This window comes from Leptonychotes weddellii, chromosome 10 (genome assembly GCF_054177405.1).
Source record: "Leptonychotes weddellii isolate Sample4059 chromosome 10, ASM5417740v2, whole genome shotgun sequence".
In the NCBI taxonomy this organism is placed as follows: Eukaryota; Metazoa; Chordata; class Mammalia; order Carnivora; family Phocidae; genus Leptonychotes; species Leptonychotes weddellii.
Window position 1 is genome coordinate 65,914,411 of NC_138378.1, and position 18,967 is coordinate 65,933,377.

At 38.8% G+C, this 18,967-nt stretch overlaps 1 protein-coding gene across 5 annotated transcripts in view; it reads left to right on the top strand.

The window, feature by feature from the left end:
* The first annotated feature begins 15,197 nt into the window (after positions 1-15,197).
* The window catches only part of VRK2 (VRK serine/threonine kinase 2), a 113,310-nt gene continuing 109,540 nt past the window's right edge, over positions 15,198-18,967 (top strand). For 2 of the 5 annotated variants that reach the window (XM_081833574.1, XM_081833575.1), the window contains exons 1-2: positions 15,199-15,358; positions 17,144-17,284. In XM_081833574.1, the coding sequence (XP_081689700.1) occupies positions 17,149-17,284 (136 nt within the window). In that variant the 5' untranslated portion in view covers positions 15,199-15,358; positions 17,144-17,148. Of the gene's footprint in view, positions 15,404-15,485; positions 15,825-17,143; positions 17,285-18,967 lie in introns of those variants that run through there. The other 3 variants (XM_081833572.1, XM_081833571.1, XM_081833573.1) reach the window with 3 other exon arrangements.

Consider the following 18,967-nt stretch of genomic DNA (forward strand, 5'->3'; position numbering starts at 1 on the left):
AGCCATCCTTGCCCTTAATCCCATGTCACACTGAACATGGTATACAGTATAGCAGAATGGTTAAGAGCACAGGATCTGAAGCTAGATTTCTGGGTTCAAATTGTGTTACTGCTGCTTTCAGGCTGTGTGAGCTTAGGCAAGTAACTAAACTGCTCAGAGCCTCAGTTCATCCACTGTAAAATAAGGACAATAATATACACATATCATTTCTTTAACTATTAAATGAGTTAGTACCTTTAAAGTAATTAATGAATTGATAGCTCAATATGTGGTAAGCCATTACTATTGCTAGCATTGAAGTTTCCTTTCATTTGAATTAACAAGAATTTGAAAGCCAATTTTAGAGGTAGCCCAAATTGAAGAACCAGACAAAGGGAGAAAATCATAGGCTAATTTTTAAAATTAAAATATTCGCTATATTTCAACCATTTCTAATGTAAATATCTTATATCTATCTTTGTGTTCATTGCTGAGGGCTATTCTGTGAATTCTGCTCATGCCTAAATCATGGTTTCTCTTATTGCCTAACTTAGATCTGATGGACAGCCAAGAACAGTGGCATGAACATTTTTTTCAGGGATAGAATGAATCCTCTAGCTGGATTAAAGATATCCTTCTATTTTTGGATTCATTTATCCTGGTGTTTTCAAGGTTGGTTCAATTTACCAAAGAAAGGATGCCAGCTGGATAGGGTAAGCTTCTGCTCAGAGACACTCAAAAACCTGTCGCCTGCCCTTTGCTGATCACTGGCTCCTGCATTAGCCTATGCAACTTGTGCCTCCTTTATCTAACTTTTGCTCCCATATCCTCATCCCTTTCCATCTAATTTATAAGTTGTACAAAGTATTCATCAGTTTATAATGGTCCCTGTGATTTCAGTATAGATGACTACTCCTCATGCATTAAATAGTGCTCCATAAAACTACGTGTAAATGAAATAAAATGTGACTCTACTGGGGGATTTTAATACTTCAACTATCGTAAGACTTCCCTCTTCCAGTGTATTCTGTCTTACTTGTTCCATTACATCATGGAGATGTGCAAAGTGGAAAATTGCCTGGTACATTTTCCCTTCTGAAGGAGTAATGGAAAATCTGAGTTGCTGAGATTATTGGAATGTCTATTACCTAAGAGCAGGTGTTGTCAGTGAGACCAGTGGTGTGTGTGTGTGTGTGTGTGTGTGTGTGTGTGAGAGAAAGGGAAGGGAGAGTGGGATCGTTTAGTACCTAATTTATGTAATTAATTTCTATAGCATGAAATCATACTATATATTTAGCTAAGGAATGTTGATGTGACTCCTGAAGGCTAGGGATCCACAATACTCTTCCTATGAATATAAAACCATAAAAATAGGCAGGTTCTATAAATAACCTGGAGGTCATGAGTGCAGCTTGGCGGTACTGGCATATGCAGCATTTTAGAAGAGTGAGTAATGTTCTGCCTTATTTTTAGACTGTATTGAGTTCAATGGAATAAAAGACTATTTAATAACTTTTCTTGTAGGCTGACCAGAAAATGGGAAATCTTTGTTGACTGCTGAAGAAACATGAATCTGCAAATTTTAGTGGGTTTAGGTAATCTATACTGGTATAGATGTAAACTTTTATTTAAGCAAAGTAATACTGAGTTAAATAATTGTACCATTTTATGCAAATTAAGGGTGCCTTTTCCTTCCTGACTTTTTGCCTTCCTAATTGTTTAAGAAGGAATTGTTTAATTCCTTCATACTAAAAACCTAAGGCACCAGTCTGGGATGCCCAGTGACTCAGCAGAATGAGAGAAAAACCTTTAAATCAAATCCAAGGTATGATATAAAGATCAAATGCCTCTCTATTCAATCCCATGAACATAAATGGGATCCCACAGTATTCAAATTACATTCAGGAAAAGGCATCAGAAATGAGTAGTGGTGAGAAGACTTCTTGGAGGGAGAGCAACAGCTATGACTGATAGAAAACCTCTAAAATGACTGAATATAAATCCAAAGTAGTGTTTTAAACAACACAACGGGGGCTTCAGAGTTAAAGAAAACAGTCAATTATATAGTTGGCCAACTATATAAATAATTACTTTTTGTACATCTGAGTCAATGGATATAAATATTGACCCCAGTACAGACAGAAATATTGACAGAACTTTCTTGCAAGTGTTTCAGGTAGAAAAAGAATACTGGCTCCATCTATGAGATTTATAGAAGTGTAAGTATCCAACATGGGATACTTTTTTGTAAAAAAAAGTTTGTGCTCTGAACAGAAATTTGCTTGTATTTCCATGAATATGGTCAATATTTTTAAATAGAAGTCTCAAGAAGAGGAATTGAGTATGGCTAAATTTTAGCAAAATGTGACCAACACTACAGTATTTTGTCTATTTGGTGGAAGAGGGAAATACCATGGCAGGGGCCTTCAGATGAAGAACTGCCCAGTTACTATCTGTTATTAAATAGAGCTCAAACAATTCCATAATCTAGATCTTTAATCTAGATGGGAAATATCTCAATACTGTACCTGGACTCACCAGCTATTTTTAGAATTCAGAGCAGGAGAAATTGTTTTTTATCTTGAAACTTCTATTGATCCTGATTTAGAGCTTTGTACTTCAGGGCTCCCAGAGAGAGGTGACACTTAAGAGTGACAAGTAATAGCATCATTTCCTGGTCTTGTCTGTAGTTCCTATTTATTACAACTCTATATCAAAGGTTAGAATTATATATATAAAAAATTCCTTTAAAATCCTGAAGACCTCTATGGAAACTGATTAGCTATTTTCTATTCCCTATTATAAACCAAATACAGGAGAAAAATAAAAGGCAAACCTCCAGGCATGAAGTGATCACCATAATTTGCATCTCCAATTTTCTTTCAACTTCAATATCTCTCACCTATCTTGTCCACTTCCACCATTCTTCTCTGCCTTAGGCCCTTTTCCTCACAGTCAACATTGGACTCAAGCTTTTAGAGGTCTCTGATCTTCCTCTCTAACGTTGCTTAGGTGGGATCATTTTGCTTTGTATCAATTCAAGTAGAAACTGACTTTTATAAAGGAACTTTTACTAACATTTAAGAGGAAGGTGTTTTTACATTGACCAAATGTAGACTTGATCAAAAGCGAGTAGTATGGCTGGCAGAGCTTGCGAGATCCTCCCCTATTTTCTTGTCTTTTACAATCTTTTCTCGTGACCAGATTAAATTATTTGGATTGCTAGGCTAAGGCAGACATAAGCTACCTCCGTTGTCATACTGAGGTTCTTAAGAATTTTTGTTTGTTTGTTGATTTTGTATCAGAATGGCCACTTTGGTACTGGGCTCTGTTGAGCTCCTGGTCTACAGTTATCTTTAACTGTTGACTGTATTCTTTTACAGTCATCTGACTTTTCCTTGAGTATCTGGATGGAAAAGGCCCATCCCTATCTGGCCCTTAACAATGCTTTCTGAGGTTCTGAAAGAAACATCCCACACAGTGCTTATCATTGTTGTGTGACTTTTCTAAATATTATTTGAGTTCTAGGGTCATCGGTCTGGTCTTTTAGTCCAAACATGTGAATGATCAAACCTTCAGATGATTCTAGTACTCAAGCTGGGAGTCACCCCCAGTTTGCAAATCATCCCAGCAAGAATAAGCCATCCTCTCTGTGCCCTTTCCAAGCTCCTGACATACAGAATGTATGAGCATAATAACGTAGCTGTGGTTTTATGCCACTAAGTTTGGAGTGTTTGTCACTCCAAATGGTAACTGAAGCAACTGGAGGTATAAATTTTGGAGTTCATAATACACATTGCATTTAAAGCCTTGGGACTAGATGGAATTAAAAAAGATAAATGTCTGTGTCCTGAGTAGAGACTGAGCAGAGACTAACTAAGCACAGCAGATTTAGAAGGAATAGCCAGTGGGCTAAAAGAGCAGCAGGACAGTATGGTGTCATAAAGTCCAAGGAAGAGAACTGAGATAGGAAGTGATGCATTTTTTGTTAATGAGACCAAGAATATGATTGTCAATTTTCTCCCTTCCCTCAGAGTGACTGACTTCAGCTGGTTGGCTTCAGTGATTGACTTTGGTAGGAGTGGAGAAAAAAAGATGATTGAAGTTGAGAGGTCAAATAAAGAAAACTTTAAACACATTTAGAAATTATATTTAAAATAGTTACTTAGACGTCAGATCATTAATGCTCACCAACAGTATTTTCCAGCTGTAATTTCCATAATTAATGTGCAATCCAAATGATAGCCAGGTGCTTCCCAATTTTTCAAGATCTAAGCCCTTTCCTAAATTTTCTATGTATTTTCTCCATAAAAACACCTTGTGTTTATATTCTCATGGCTACCTTGGACTACTGCTTCTTCATGGGTCATCTCTGATCTGAGTCACACATGCTCAGATATGGAACATGGACTCTTCAATTTACACACTCTTTCATACAAACGGAAAAAAAAAATGGAAGGAAGGTAGAAGAGGAGTTAAGATCATAGCAACCAAAACAACTTTGAGTGGAACAGTAGACATCAGTCTGGGTTAATCCTTTGTCCATCTGACAACCAATGTTTCCACAATGACCACTTACCCCATCTGGCATCCAGTCTCACACCATCTCTCTTCCACCTGCTGTCTTGCTTCCTCCTCTTTCCTCCCGGAAAACTCCAGGAACTCCACATTATTTCTCAATTCTACAGAGCAATTTTCCCTTCAAGGTGTTCAGCAAATGAAATTCCCTTCCACAGGAGGTGGTGTGGTTATGAATAGATAGAAACTCTGCTCTTATTTTGCTTCATTTTAATGTTTTTTTCCCCAGGTTTTTGGTTACTTTACTCAGAAAGTTTTCCTGGTGTTATGTTCTGACTTTTGCATATTTGAAAATATTGCTATTTTTGCCTTCATGCATAAGGATAACTTGACTGTTTTAGCATTCTAAAGTCACAGTCATTTTATTTACAACTCTGTGGTTGACACTCCTTTCCTTCTTTCACTTAGTGTCATAGAGAAAATCTTTAAGGCCGATCTAATTTTGCAAGTAAGTAGATTTTTGCACTGATACTTTTTAAATGTTTTCCCTCATCATTGAAGTTTATAATCTGTCCTTTCCTTTGAATTTTAAAAGAATTTTATAAGTTTATCTTCTACATAACTAATTTTGCTTTTTCAGATATAACATATTGGGTTAATTTCATCTTTGGTTTATAATTTAAAATTATGTTTTTTATCTCTCTCTCTTTTTCTTTGGTATAGAGATTTTTTTTTCTAGAATATTTGTAGTAGTCAGAATAATGACCTCCATCCCCAAAGATTTCCAGGCTCTAATCCCTGGAAACCAAACTGAGAATATGTTACTTTATATGGCAAAAGGTACTTTGCAGATATGATTATGCTAAGGATCTTGAGATGGAAGATCATCCTGGATTATCTGGGTGAGCTCAATTTAATCAAAAGTATCCTTCTAAGAGGAAGCAGGAAGATCAGAGTCAGAGAGAAATATTGAAAGATGCTACTACACTGCTGGCTTTGAAGATGGAGCATGGGCCACAAGACAAGGAATTGCAGGCAGCCTGTAGAAGCTAGAAAAGTCAAGGAAATGGATTCTCCCCTAGAGCCTCTAGAAGGAACAGAGACCTACTGACACCTTGATTTTAGAATTTCTAACCTCCAGCCTGGTAAGAGAATATATTTTATTACTGAAGTCATAATTTTGTGGTAATTTGTTAAACAGTAATAGGAAATTAATACATATTATCTTTAATTTCATAGGAAAAATCTCTTCTTTCGTTTTATAGTACTTATGAATAAAAAAATTTTAGAAGGGTTTTCTGTTTGTTGTAATAACTTATTTTTAAAAGAAGGTAGTTTTGATTTTTCAAAGAAGGAATGGAGTCTAAATTATAGGATCTTTCCTTAAGTATGGTAATTTTTCTCAGTTTGATCACCTACAGAGGGCTATCTATGCTTACCTAATCTTGTTTTATAAGACAAATAGAAATGGAGATAGTTTTTGTTTTGATTGATTTCCTGCTAGTATCTTTCCTGTCTAGATCTAGTGATAAATGAAAAAAGTTACAATATAATAGTGTAATTCTGATGTCTTCCCAAATCTCAGGGTTTCTGGAATAACTCTTTCCTCTAACAGAGAAATAAAGTAATTCAAGCTCTGATCCAATGTGAGTGTAGATAATGTAGTTGTTTCCCAAATAATTTTTGACAATTCCAAGTAAGTTCTTATAAATTTACTGACCACTTGCCACCTATCACTATGAATCATTTAGAGAATAATTACTCAGTAGCTACTGTGATCTTAAAATGTAAATAGTACCATGTCATTTCCTTGTTTAAATTCTTCAGCAGCTCCTTATTTCACTTAGGAAAAAGACAAAAATGTTTAGACTCACAAACTGTAGCATTATTTGTCCTCTGCCTAGGTCTCCAGGATCATCCACTGCTGTCATCTCTTACCATTGTCCTTTTGGGGCCTTAAACACACCAACTTCCTTCCTAACCCAGGACTTTGTGTATATGCTTTCCTCCATGAAGTGTTCTTCTTTCCCCTTTCTGCCTCCTAACCACCCATCATCCTTCAGGTCTCATATTAAATGTCATTCCCTCAGAGGTTTCCCATGACCTTGCTTGCCAGTTGGAATGAGCTCCTCCTGTTACGGCTTTTAACAGAATCCTATAAATTTTCTCAATGATTATTTAATACCTATCCCCTCCAAAAGACTATGACTTTGAAGAAGGCAAGGACTCTGCCTTTTGATACAACCTGTCTCCAGAGCCAAGCTCAAGTAATATTTGAGTAAGTGAATAAATCTGCTTTGCTGTTTCTGGCTTCTCCACGGGGACTTCTGGCCATTTCATTTCACCCTCATTTTATTCCATTAATTTGTCTTTGTCCCAGAGCATGAACACCACCTCTCATCTTTGTGTTTCTTTCTCCAAGTCAGTGCTAAAGGAAGACTGACACCAGGTTGCAGGTTTACTGTTGTTGTTTTTTTTTAAATTTCATTTATTCATTCAGAATATTTACTGAGCAGTTATCCACCAAGCACTATTATAAATGTTTGGTGGTTCTCTCTTGGTGTGGGGAGCAAGTTGCAATGTTGCCAGCTCTCTGCTCCATTGAGGCCTTTCAGTACCAATGATATGGTCCAAATGTTTTGGTCCACATAAGTGGTTGTGGTTCTGATGATGCAATGCATGGATTTCACTTTTAACCCTAATACCTTCAAATTTCAAAGGATGGTGGGGTGATATTAATTGGTCAGTGTTTCCTTTATTGAACCATAGGTACATTGCTCTTTTAAAAGAGGATGTTTGACATTGATACTCCATGCTATCCTTCAATATAATTCCACCCGTATAACTTTTAGCAGAAATGCCTCCAAGTTTCTTCATATGGCCAGTATTCATTTTTACTTTCTGGTGCTAACATAGAATTGTTTTTCCTCTTTCCCTTTTAAAAATGTTATATCAGGCATTGCAATCAGAATTTGAGAGCAGGGAGATAAAATTCTGCTCTTGTCATTATCTTGTCCAGAAGCTTCCAATGATTTCTTCACCAAACTACAGTCTCCATACGCTCTCTCTTGTCTGTTGTCTATTTATCAGTTTATTTTTGTTATGAGTAGGAACTGCATTCCAGGAAATTATTATGTATATTAAAAACTCAAGAGTATCCATATAGCATGAAATATCCTGTAATAGATTGTCCAGATAGCTGCAGAGGAAGATTTCATGATGCTAGTAACATTTGGATTTCATAGTTGATTGAGTACCCTTGTGAAATGAACGAGCACCATCATGAATACTTCACACTGTTGATTCACTCCAATATATTGGCATTTGAATGTTCATCACCCCTGTCAAATCAATTCAGCGTTACTAACTTCACTTCTAGGGAATGGGATTTTTGTAGCCTTTTTCTCCATAGCTTGGCAGAAGAGAAGAGAGAAAACTCCATGAGATATAAAAGGGTGCTAGAATTCCTCCATTTTATAAACGAATTCAAGTAGCATTGGATGAAACCCAACCACATGTGCGTGAAAAGATGAAACACTAGGTATGGATAATGTTCAGGTACAAAATGAGATTACTGCATAAAAAACACTCTCCTCAAAACAGACTTGTTCTTTTGAATGGAATCATTGGAGAATAATCTTGGAAAGAAGAACTTCCAGCACTGCTTAGGGCTGTTATCCATTAGAATGACTTCATAAGAGTGGCTTATAAATATCCTCGAATTTTTCTCCTATACACCAGGAACAGCTAAATAAACCATGGTCTTTCCAGAGCCGAGACCAATACAATATATCATTAATTTTATCCAATTGCTTCCTGAAGTGGTTCCAATTAATATTTTTTCTCACCTAAAAGAATATATGTAACATTATATTTCATTTTACACCAAGAAAAGGGAATATCTTTGATTTAATTTTATTATTTTGGACCCTTCATATTGAAAAAGAGAATATATATCCCTTTAAAGTGCTTATATTTTACCGGGTACCTAATTATCTTCCCTTAGAAATTTTTTAAAAAGCCAATGTGATAAGGCAGTGGGTATATCATTAATTTCATTTTATAGAGATAACAGGCATGGATTTTTCTTGGTTGTATTAGGTGAAATATGTCATAAGTCTGAGATAAAATATCAATCTACTCCTATCTTTCCTATTCCACATCCTGAGATAACCCAATGTTATCAGTATCAAGATGGTGTTTATCCTCCACTTCCTTTTCTATGTTCATACCAATAAAATTAATACAAACTTTATATACATATATATGTGAAAGTATATGTGAAATATGTGAAAATATCTAAGACAATATAAGAAATGAACTAAACCTATTATAAAATTACTAAAATCAAAAAAACATGGTATGGGCTGAGGAATAGACCTTTCACATACACACCCCACTATACTCTGGGTGGCTAACCCACATGAGCGGTTAGGGTTAGCCTCCTGCTTGAGTTGCCAGGGATTCTCCATTTTCTGTAGTAGCACTGTCCAGCAGAACTTTCCATGATGATGGAAATATTCTATAACTGGTTCTGCCCAATAGGGTAGCCACTAGCTACATGTGGTCGCTGGGCACTTGAAACATGGCTCGTGAAACTAAGGTATTGAATTTTTAATTGCATTTAATTTCAATTAATTGAAATGTAAGTGGTCCAAGCTACTGGATTGGACTGTACAACTCTAGAACTTCAAACCCAAACTCTATATCAAGCATTTAAGATCCTCCATAATTTTATCTCAACCTGAGCTCAAAGACCTAAGAATACAAACTGAAGAGGGTGGTGCTGCTGGTATGTGAAAGGCAAGCCTAAAAGCATGGCTTACATCGCACGTGGGAAAACTGTCCTCACTTCTCCTTTGAATACATCATCAACCCTATTATTGAAAGCACAGCTTCTGCTTAAAATCATTCAGCCAGTTCCCCTTCCTCCTTCTCTAGCTCATGTTTTTGATTACTGCAGGCATGTTAGTTAGAAAGAAAGAGGATGTAAAGTGTGAATATAGTCTTGTGGTTAATTAACCTTTTATGATGCTTGCATTAGGGGAATGGACAGGGTAGGACTAACATCATGTTGGCTAGCCGTATTAGGTTTTACCCCATTCAATTGTTTGAGAGATAATTTGATACATATTTACATCCAATTGTTTGGCAGCAGGGCTCTACTAATTAATATCTCTGGAAAAGATTTTATGAAGCCTGTTGACATACTGACAGATGACATTTTAAATTAATTTTTTGTGTCCTTGTCTTTCACTTACATGGACAAACAAGAACTGTGATTTGGGGACAATAAGTTCAGGCCTTGCAATGGTCTTATATGGAAAGAATGCAAAGGACATAGATATTTGGTCTGATTGTATATCTGATAGCTTTGAGATTCCATTTATCTGAATACTATTATTTTCAAAATTTCTATGTCAGTAACTGCTTAGCTCTCCAGGGATTGTGCGTTTATGAGTGCAAATGGCCTCCTGATTTTTATAAAAGAAAAACTAGCTCTTCTTTGGCAGGCAAAGTGTTTCCAGTGAAGTGATCTCCTTTTCTCACATTAAACTACAAAGATTGGATTTTTCTAAATGTTTTGTCTATGCAACATCTTTAACACTTTAATTGATTTGAAATGATCCTGGCCTTGTAAAGTATGCTGACTGAATGGCTAGGTTTTTCTTTTTTCTTTGAAACAGTACAAGCATTTCACAGCACCTGGTTCTTTGAAAAGCAGAACCCAAGCCATACCTACAATGTTGGCACACCGCCAAGAAAGTCCTTGTGTGTGTGTGTGCGTGTGTTTGTGGTGAATCAGTCATAGTCTGTAAGATCTATCAAAATAGCCTTGTTTGAAAACCTTGTTTTCCCTATTTTTTCTTCTTCAGATGACTCATACTTCAGTGCTTCATGTCTAGATTCTCTTTTCTTTCTTGTTTCTTATCATGTTCATTCAGAAGACGCTCTTTCACTAGTTCCAAAATTTGTATTTCTATATTCTGTCAGTTTTCATCTTGAAACATACACACAGCAATATGCTCTGAATCATAAAATTCTGCATTAAAACCCAACACTTAAGAAAACCCCACATAGTCTCAATACAGGTTTACCTGCACTTCTGTTCCCATTTTTATTTATGACACACTTATTAACATTTTAAATTCATTGTCACTTGAAACTTTATTTCATCTGTTAGGAAGATTTTGGCTGCAAGAAACATAAAAATCAATGCTAAGAAGCTTAAGCAATAAGGAGACTTAACACTTCACGGAGGAATCTGAAAAGTATGGTGGCTTCAATGTCAGTTGAATGAGTGATTCAGTGAAGGTCTCAACAACTCAGATTCTTCCTGTCTTTCTCCTCAGCCATTCTTTTCTTTTAAGTCAGTTTCACTGCAGCATAATTCACATATAATAAAATTTATAAATCTTAAGTGTACAATTAGATGAGTTTTTACAAATGTATACTCATGGAGTCACTACTACAATCAAGAGATTAAGCATTTCTGCCATTCCCCAAAGTTCCACTATCCCCTTCGTCATCCATCCACCCCTTCAAACCAGTCCCTGGGAATTCTGATGGAATTATACGATATGTACTCTTCTGTGTCTTCTTTCCTTTCTATAACACCATGCTTTTGGGATCCATTCAGGTTGTTGTTTGTATCAGTAGTTTGTTCCTTTTTATTGCTGAGTGATATTCCACTGTGTAGGAGATATATTATATACCACAATCGGTTTATCCATTTACTACTTGATGGGAATGTGAGCTCTTTTCAATTTTTGGCTATTACCTAAGAAGCTGCTATAAACATCTAAGTACAAGACTTGATGTAGATATAGGTTTACATTTCTCTTGGGTAAGTGCCCAGGAACATGAAGGCTGGGTCATATGCTAATTATACATTTAATATCATAAGAAACTGACAAATTGTTTTCTGAAGTGGCTGTAGCACTTTGGATCCCCACCAGCGAAGAAAGAGGGTTCCTGTTATTCCATATACCTATCAAAACTTGGTATATTAACAGGGCTTTTTGGGAGCAAACATTTTTAATTTTGATGTAGTTAATTTAGCAACTTCTTCTTTTAGGCTTTCAGCTTTTTTTGGGTACATTCTAATTACAAAAAGTCAAAGATCACAAAGATTTATAAAATCTAAGATCATAAAGGGTTTCTCCCAGGTTTTCTTCCAAAAGTTTTATAGTTTTAGCTCTTGCCTTTAGATTTAGGTCTATGATGAATTTCAAGTCAGGTTTTAAATGAGGTGTGAGTTAGGGTTGATTTTTTTTTTCTTTTATTCTTCCTTTCTTTTTTTTGGATATGTGAATAAGTATTCTAACCTCATTTGTTGAGCATTCTGCCATTTCTGGTGTATTAGATATATAATTTGTACCCTCATTGTCACAAGATGACTGCAGAAATTTTAGGCATCACATCCAGAATGATATCCAGAGGAGAACATCTCTTTTATTTATTTTTATATTTTTTAAGATTTTATTTATTTATTTGAGAGAATGAGAGAGAGAGAGAGAGCACATGAAAGGGGGGAGGGTCAGAGGGAGAAGCAGACTCCCTGCTGAGCAGGGAGCCCGATGCGGGACTCGATCCTGGGACTCCAGGATCATGACCTGAGCCGAAGGCAGTCGCTTAACCAACTGAGCCACCCAGGCGCCCCAGAGGAGAACATCTCTTTATAGAAGTGTCCAGAAAACTTTTCTTTGCCTCTATCTATACTTCATACATACACACATACTGGCCAAACCAATCACTGGGAAGGGAATGATTCCATCATGATTCATTTATTCATTTAATAAGAAAATGTTGTGTTTTCTCTATTTGCATCATAGGGACTGGGGATACAGTAGTGACTCAAACAGTCAAAAATGTTGCCTGTTCCCATGGAACATATAATTTGCTGAGGAAGACTATTTGTCTTTTTTCCAAATAAATAAGTTACCTGTATAATATGTTGTTGTACATTACTAAGTGCTAGGAGGAAAAAAAGAAAGGGCGCTATGAAGTATTGTGGGTAGGTTGGAATATGAGATAGGATGGTTAAAAAAAGGTCTCCCTGAGTTTACTTTTGAATAAAGACCTGAAGAAAGTGATAGAATAGTCCATATAGATACAGACTGAAGAATGGTCCAGGCAAAAGGAAAAGCGCAAAAGTCCTGAGAAGAGCAAGGAGGCCACAGTGGTTGGAGGGAGTAGTAGGAAATGGGGGAGGTACAGAAGATGTAGATCATTGCAGATAAATCATTCTCAGCCAGGGACATCTCTGACAACATTTATAAAATTTGGTAATGGTTGATTTTGGCCATAATAACTCGGTGGGGAGAGACTACTGGGGAGGCCAGGGATGCTGCTAAATATCCTATCTACAGGAGATAGACCACCTCTGGACCCGCCTCCCCCTCTCGCTAAAGAATCATCTGGCCTAAATGTCAATATTGCCAAGGTTGAAAAACACTGTTTTAAGTCATAGTAAGGATTGGCTTTTATTGAATGACACTAAAATGTTTTCAACAGAGGAATGATCTAATTTAAGCTCCTAAAAAGATCATTTCGCTGTTTGCTGTGAATAGACTGAAGGTGTTGAAGGGTAGAAAATAGGACAACATTTAGGAGGGTACTACCATTGCCTAGGAAAGCCATGATGGTTATTGGACCAGGATGGTGGCAGTCAGTAGGGATGGTGAGGACTGATGAATTCTAGATACATTTTGAAGGCTGAGCTAACAGATTTTGCTAACTACCATAGACTAAAGGTTTGTGTGCCCCAAACATTCCTATGTTGAAACCTAATCCCCACTGTGATGGTGTGACCTTTCCAGTTTTAAGATCTGTGAGAGATAAATTTCTGTTGTTTATGAGCTACACAGCCTATGGTATTTTGTTATAATGGCCTGAACAAAGACACACATATACTCCATATAATAGGTATGAACACAAGAGCCATGTGTGACCCCTCAGGAGTAATCTGTTGTGGTTGTTGCTGGAGCTGCATCTTCCCAAAGAAATTTACTTGGGGAAGTGGGTAGAAACCTGAACAAATTTGGAATGGGAGAAAGAATGTCCATATGGATGTTTGGCTAGGCAACCAATAGCATCTGTTACATATACGTATCTTACAAAAATAAGAATGGACATTGTTGGATTAGTGTATCACTACCTTAGATGATGCGATTATTCTACATATAGACCACTGAACTTCTTTAAAAAGGCTTTTATTTATTTATTTAAAGATTTTATTTATTTATTTATTTGAGAGAGAGAATGAGTGAGCAAGCGAGAGAGAGAGAACACATGAGCGGGGGGAAGGGCCCGGGGAGAAGCAGGCTCCTGGCTGAGCAGGGATCCCCAGGCGGGGCTCAATCCCCGGAGTCCGGGATCATGACCTGAGCAGAAGGCAGACGCTTAACGGACTGAGCCATCCAGGCGCCCCTAAAAAGGCTTTTATATCCACAGCACCAAGTTTCAGAAATGTTTTCTCATGCCATCTTTAATTTGGTGACAAATGTAGGAAGTCCTAAAAACTTATTCCATCAAAGTCATTAAAGGACTTTGATTTCCCTTTCAGTTTGCCTCCCAAGTAATTACTGACTTCCAACATAGGATGTTGATATATTTAATAATTGCTTTTGGAACATTTGTTTTGTCTACCCCAAAATATTAGGAGCTCACTATGAGTCTTTATTATGTGTTAGAAAACCACTTAATAAATTTCTCTCACGTATCATCATAATCTTATAACTAATAACCTGCTAAAGATCCTCTCTTTGACCAAACTCTACTCTGGCTTCCCAGAACTCTTTTTTCAACTAGGGATGGCTATTGACTTCCATGGTCTCTCTACATTGTCTAATTTCAGTGGGAATCCTGTTAAGTCAATTTAGCCCCAATCCCCCGACTACCCACAACCCTCCATATCTAACGGAGCTCCTCATCCTTCACCATCCCCTAGGTGAGTTCTGATCACCCTGGCCTGTCTTCAGCACTGTTAACTCAGTTTAGCCAGACTACTCCTCGTATCTCTGACATTTCCTCTTAATAATTTTCCAACCGCTGACCCCCACCCCTTGGCTATAAATTCCCACTTTGCTGTCTTTGGCATTGAACGCAGCTCTTTCTCCTATTGCAATAGTTTGGAATAACGTTTTCTTTTCCATTTTAACGAGTGTCGTTATAAATTTTTCTTTAACATACCTTATAACCTAAATAACTACGAGTATTTCCAGTTCACAGACAAAAAGGCCCTCTGGAGGGCCTGGCTAGTGTGACTAGTTATGGGTAAGTGCTCAGTAAAGACTCGCCCACTGATTTGGAAACTTTGGGTACTGAGAGAATACGGGAGACCTAAAATTCCTCCTACACAAATGCACCAAAGGGATCTGACGGCTCATCCTCCAGGCTCGGGCGGGCCAGGGTGTGCGGCCATCATACAGCCCCCTTTCCCTATGTAGACCCGGCGCTCGCTCTTCCCCTGGGCGTCTCTGGAGCGCGGGCGGGGCACCGGCACGAAAGCACCCGCCGCGGCCCATTCGAGGCTTCGCGAGCCCCTAGGCCTGCGTCTCCGCCCGGAACCAGGCGACGCCGGGCTCGCCCCGCGCAAGCGGCGCGGGTGCGGGGACGTCAGCGCGGGCCCTTCCGAGGGCCGGCTCGGGCCGGGCCCGCCTCCCCGCGGGATTGGAGGCCCGCGGCCCCGCCCGGCCCCAAGAGCGGGCGGGAGGTGCCTCGCGCGGCCTGGCGGCGGGGGAAACCCGGGGCCGGGCCAGCCCTCTCTCCTTCCCGGTCCTGGGCGTCGGGTGGAGCGGCACATCTGCGCCCCACTCTCCGCCTGCCCCGCCGCGCTGCTGGAGGAGCTGCCGTCGGGGTGAGCGCCGGAGCCTCCCGGCCCGGGCGGGTCCCTGCTTCCGCGGTTGGTCGCGCACTTTTTCCTAACTCGGAGCGAGAACCGGCGCCCCCTTCAACTCGCGTTAGCCCAGAGCGCCGGCCGGAGGGGTTAGGCGCGGGCGGGGGGCGGGTTCAGCTTTTCGCCGGTGCAGGGAGAGCTTGAGGCGGGAAGGTAGTCTCCAGACGCCGGCGGGCTTCGCGGCGGTTCGGCCCGGGGCCTCCGAGAGTCGGGGGCAGGCGGGTGGCGGGCCGCACGGTGCCCCCGGCCCCTGCCACGGCCCGCGCAAGCCCGGTCCTGGTACGTGTTCAGGCATCTGGACGCCGGCAACTCGTGTGAGCGCTTTTCATAGTAGCCCTGGAAGGAACCCCAAAGCGGAGGGGCACCCGTGTCGGGGGCTGGCCTTGAGAAGAGGCCGCCGCTTGCTCCTTGGAACCCCGCCCAGGATGTGCAGTTTCAGCTTTCAAGTTCTGATGCCGCGGACTTCCCTCCGAAACTGTGTTTATTCTCTTTATACTTACTCAGGATTTATGCCCTGCGGAAAAGTTGTTCTTTGCAGACTTTAGGTTTTAAGTCCGCAAATATGTATTGGACACCAGTATATATATATATATATAAAGTATTGGTCAAGGGGAGTCCCCACAAAACTACCTGAAGCATAGTTCACCGTGTAAATATCCTGTTTCCCTTGTGGTTGTGTTAGAAGGACAGGTGAATATAATTAAAGGTTTCAGCTGTGTTCCTTTGCTCTGAGACGCTGATGCTAAGTAAAAGAGAGCAGGGCATTGGATAAAAGTAAGTGAAGGAGGGAAGCCTTATTAGAAGGAACAGAAACTTTCTCATTCAGAAAATGGGAAGATTATACAACGAAAACTTTAACTTTCATTTCAAAGCACTCACCAGTTTTAAAATTTTTTTTCTTTGGAAATACTTAGAGGATTGCAATTACCTTCACATGTAAATTAGTTTCAGGAAGATATGCTGGTGTGTGTGTGTGTGTGTGTGTGTGTGTGTGTGTGTGTGTGTGTTTCCCTATGCAGTTTTCTCTTCCAACTAAAAATCTTTCATTGTGACATTCACCTGTGTCCACATGTAATTGGTTAATCTCTAAGGCAGGGCACTTTCCACTTTGATGAGGGTGGAGAAGACACAGGGTCTAAAGAAACGAAGAGTAGTGTGCTACCCCTGAAACTGCCCTGTGGCCTTGTGCTCTGAGAAGTTATATATCCATGAAAATTCCGGGCTTACTTAACAAATATTTCCTGAGTACCTGCTCTGTGTCAGTGATGTGACTTGCTGTGCTTGGTGATATTTGTTGCCATTGTCCATGTTTTCCTAATCCAGAGCTGTATTCTCTCCTAGTGACCAAAGACCTCATCTTTGATACTTAACATTCTCAATGAAAGGAGTATTTGCATGTATATGTTTATTTTCTCTTTGTCATCGGGAATTGTAAACTCATTTCTTAGGGGATATTCTGCACTGTTAGTAGGTATTATAGACTCCCCTAAATGAATTTTGGACATGTTAAGTGAAGTTCAAAAGGTTTGTTTTTTTAGTATCAGTCCTTCTTAGATTTCAATGTTGTATGTGAAAATTCCAATTTGAATATAGTGTGTGGGCTTTCCCAAGTCCAACTGACCTCATAATCCTCATTTGTAGGAACCTGGGAAAGTGCCCCGTAGAAGACATTTTGAGAAATGTATTTTAACTGGACTTTTTGCTGTTTTTATTTTTAATGACTTATCTCAACCTTTCTGCCAACAGAAGTGATGCCACCAAGAAGAAGTGAGAAATACAAACTTCCTGTTCCACTTCCAGAAGGCAAGGTCCTGGATGATATGGAAGGAAAACAATGGATGCTGGGCAAAATGATTGGCTCTGGAGGATTTGGACTGATATATTTAGGTAAAGTATAAGTTACCAAATATTCTTGTATATGTGATGGAAACTGTGATCACTTAGTATTTTGAAAATTGAAACTTTGAATTACAATAGAATTCATAAATGTACTTCATTAAGTAAATGAGCATCATTAATGTTTACCAGAATGTCTGGTTTAAGACATGACTGACCCCACTCCTTGCTGTCCATGTTTTTCTGAATGACTCCTAGAAGACCTTCTAGAGCCTGGTTATAAAGTCCACCAGATAAATGTTGATGTTCTTTTCTGAGAGTGTGTTTTCCTGGAAACATTGCTTTTTATAGCTCAGAAACCACAACTGTCTAAATCCAAACACTCTGAATCTTAATCATTAATATTAAAGTAATACAGGGTTCTGGTCATTTCTTAACTAGGCTTCACTAGAGAATTGAGTCTTAGTACCTCAAGGCATCTGTTGTGTGGAATGAATTAACTTCTCTCCTGTGCATCTAGATGGTACTAGTTATTTGCCATCCTTGGTAAATGAGAAAATAGATGCTCAAAATTATTTTTTGTTTTCTTTGGTACAGATAAGGAACTCTAGTTGAATATATTTTTACACTACATTTAAAAATTTTTAAATTACACTGAATTTAAAAGGATCGTTCAGGGCTACCTTAAATATGTAGTTGATTAATCAGAACTATCCATTACATGACTGGATTTAATGAATAAAATAAGATAAATATTAGTGATTAAAAAAAATTACCCTCAAGGATAAATTCTCCTAAATGGATTGACTCATTACATCTGTTCTTATAGGAGTTTAAAAAGCTGGTAAAAGACCTCCACTGGGGGAATCTTGGATTCCTCATTAAATATTTCAGACAGTAGGGAAGGAAAGACTTTGCCTCTACTCTCCTAGGTTCGAGAGCTGGGTTTATGAAATAAACTGACAACAGGAGAAGAGCTACACCAATTTACTAATTTTTAATGTTATGTGCATGGGGAGATCGCAGAGAAAAAAAAAAGTGAATACCCCCAAAGAGCAGTGAGATTTGAGAGCTTATACACTGTCTTACTAGGGGAAAAGGACAGGGGATGGAGGTCACTTAAAGGACAGTAAATGATCTTTAGGAAAGATGAATGGGCCCTCAGGAGAATAGATGGGGGATATGATAGTTTGTGACAAAGTTTGTCTGGAAGTGGTATCAACTTTTAATCTCTTGTGGTAAGAGTAGTTTTTTTCTGGTTGATGAAACTTCCCTGGAGGGAATTTATAACAATTGAGTCTTTTTTGGAGGATCTGTCTTTATGCAAATAAAGGGAGTTCAGAGAAAGCCTCTCCCTGCACTTGCTCCTTTTCGGGTACCCTCAGCCCAAGATAATCCTTAGGCCGAAGAGGCATAGTTTAGAGTGGCGTATTTCACCACCCTTCACAAACATGTTTCATGAATCACAATGAATAAAGCTCCTATTCTGATAGAATTGTCATTTTGAACAAATGAATGAAATTCGGTAAAAAGGTAACTCCTTATTAATCATCTCAGTGTCTAATCAAGTTGGGAAGATAAGACCAACACCCACAAAAATGTATGGGTTAGAGAACGGTGTCCTTATCGAAAGAGTTTGAACTTGCTTAAAAAATGCCGTGATTCTGAGTGCTAGGTGGTGAGTGCCGTAAGCAGCACCGTTCAGGAGAAGGTCACTTATGTAACTTAAAGTTT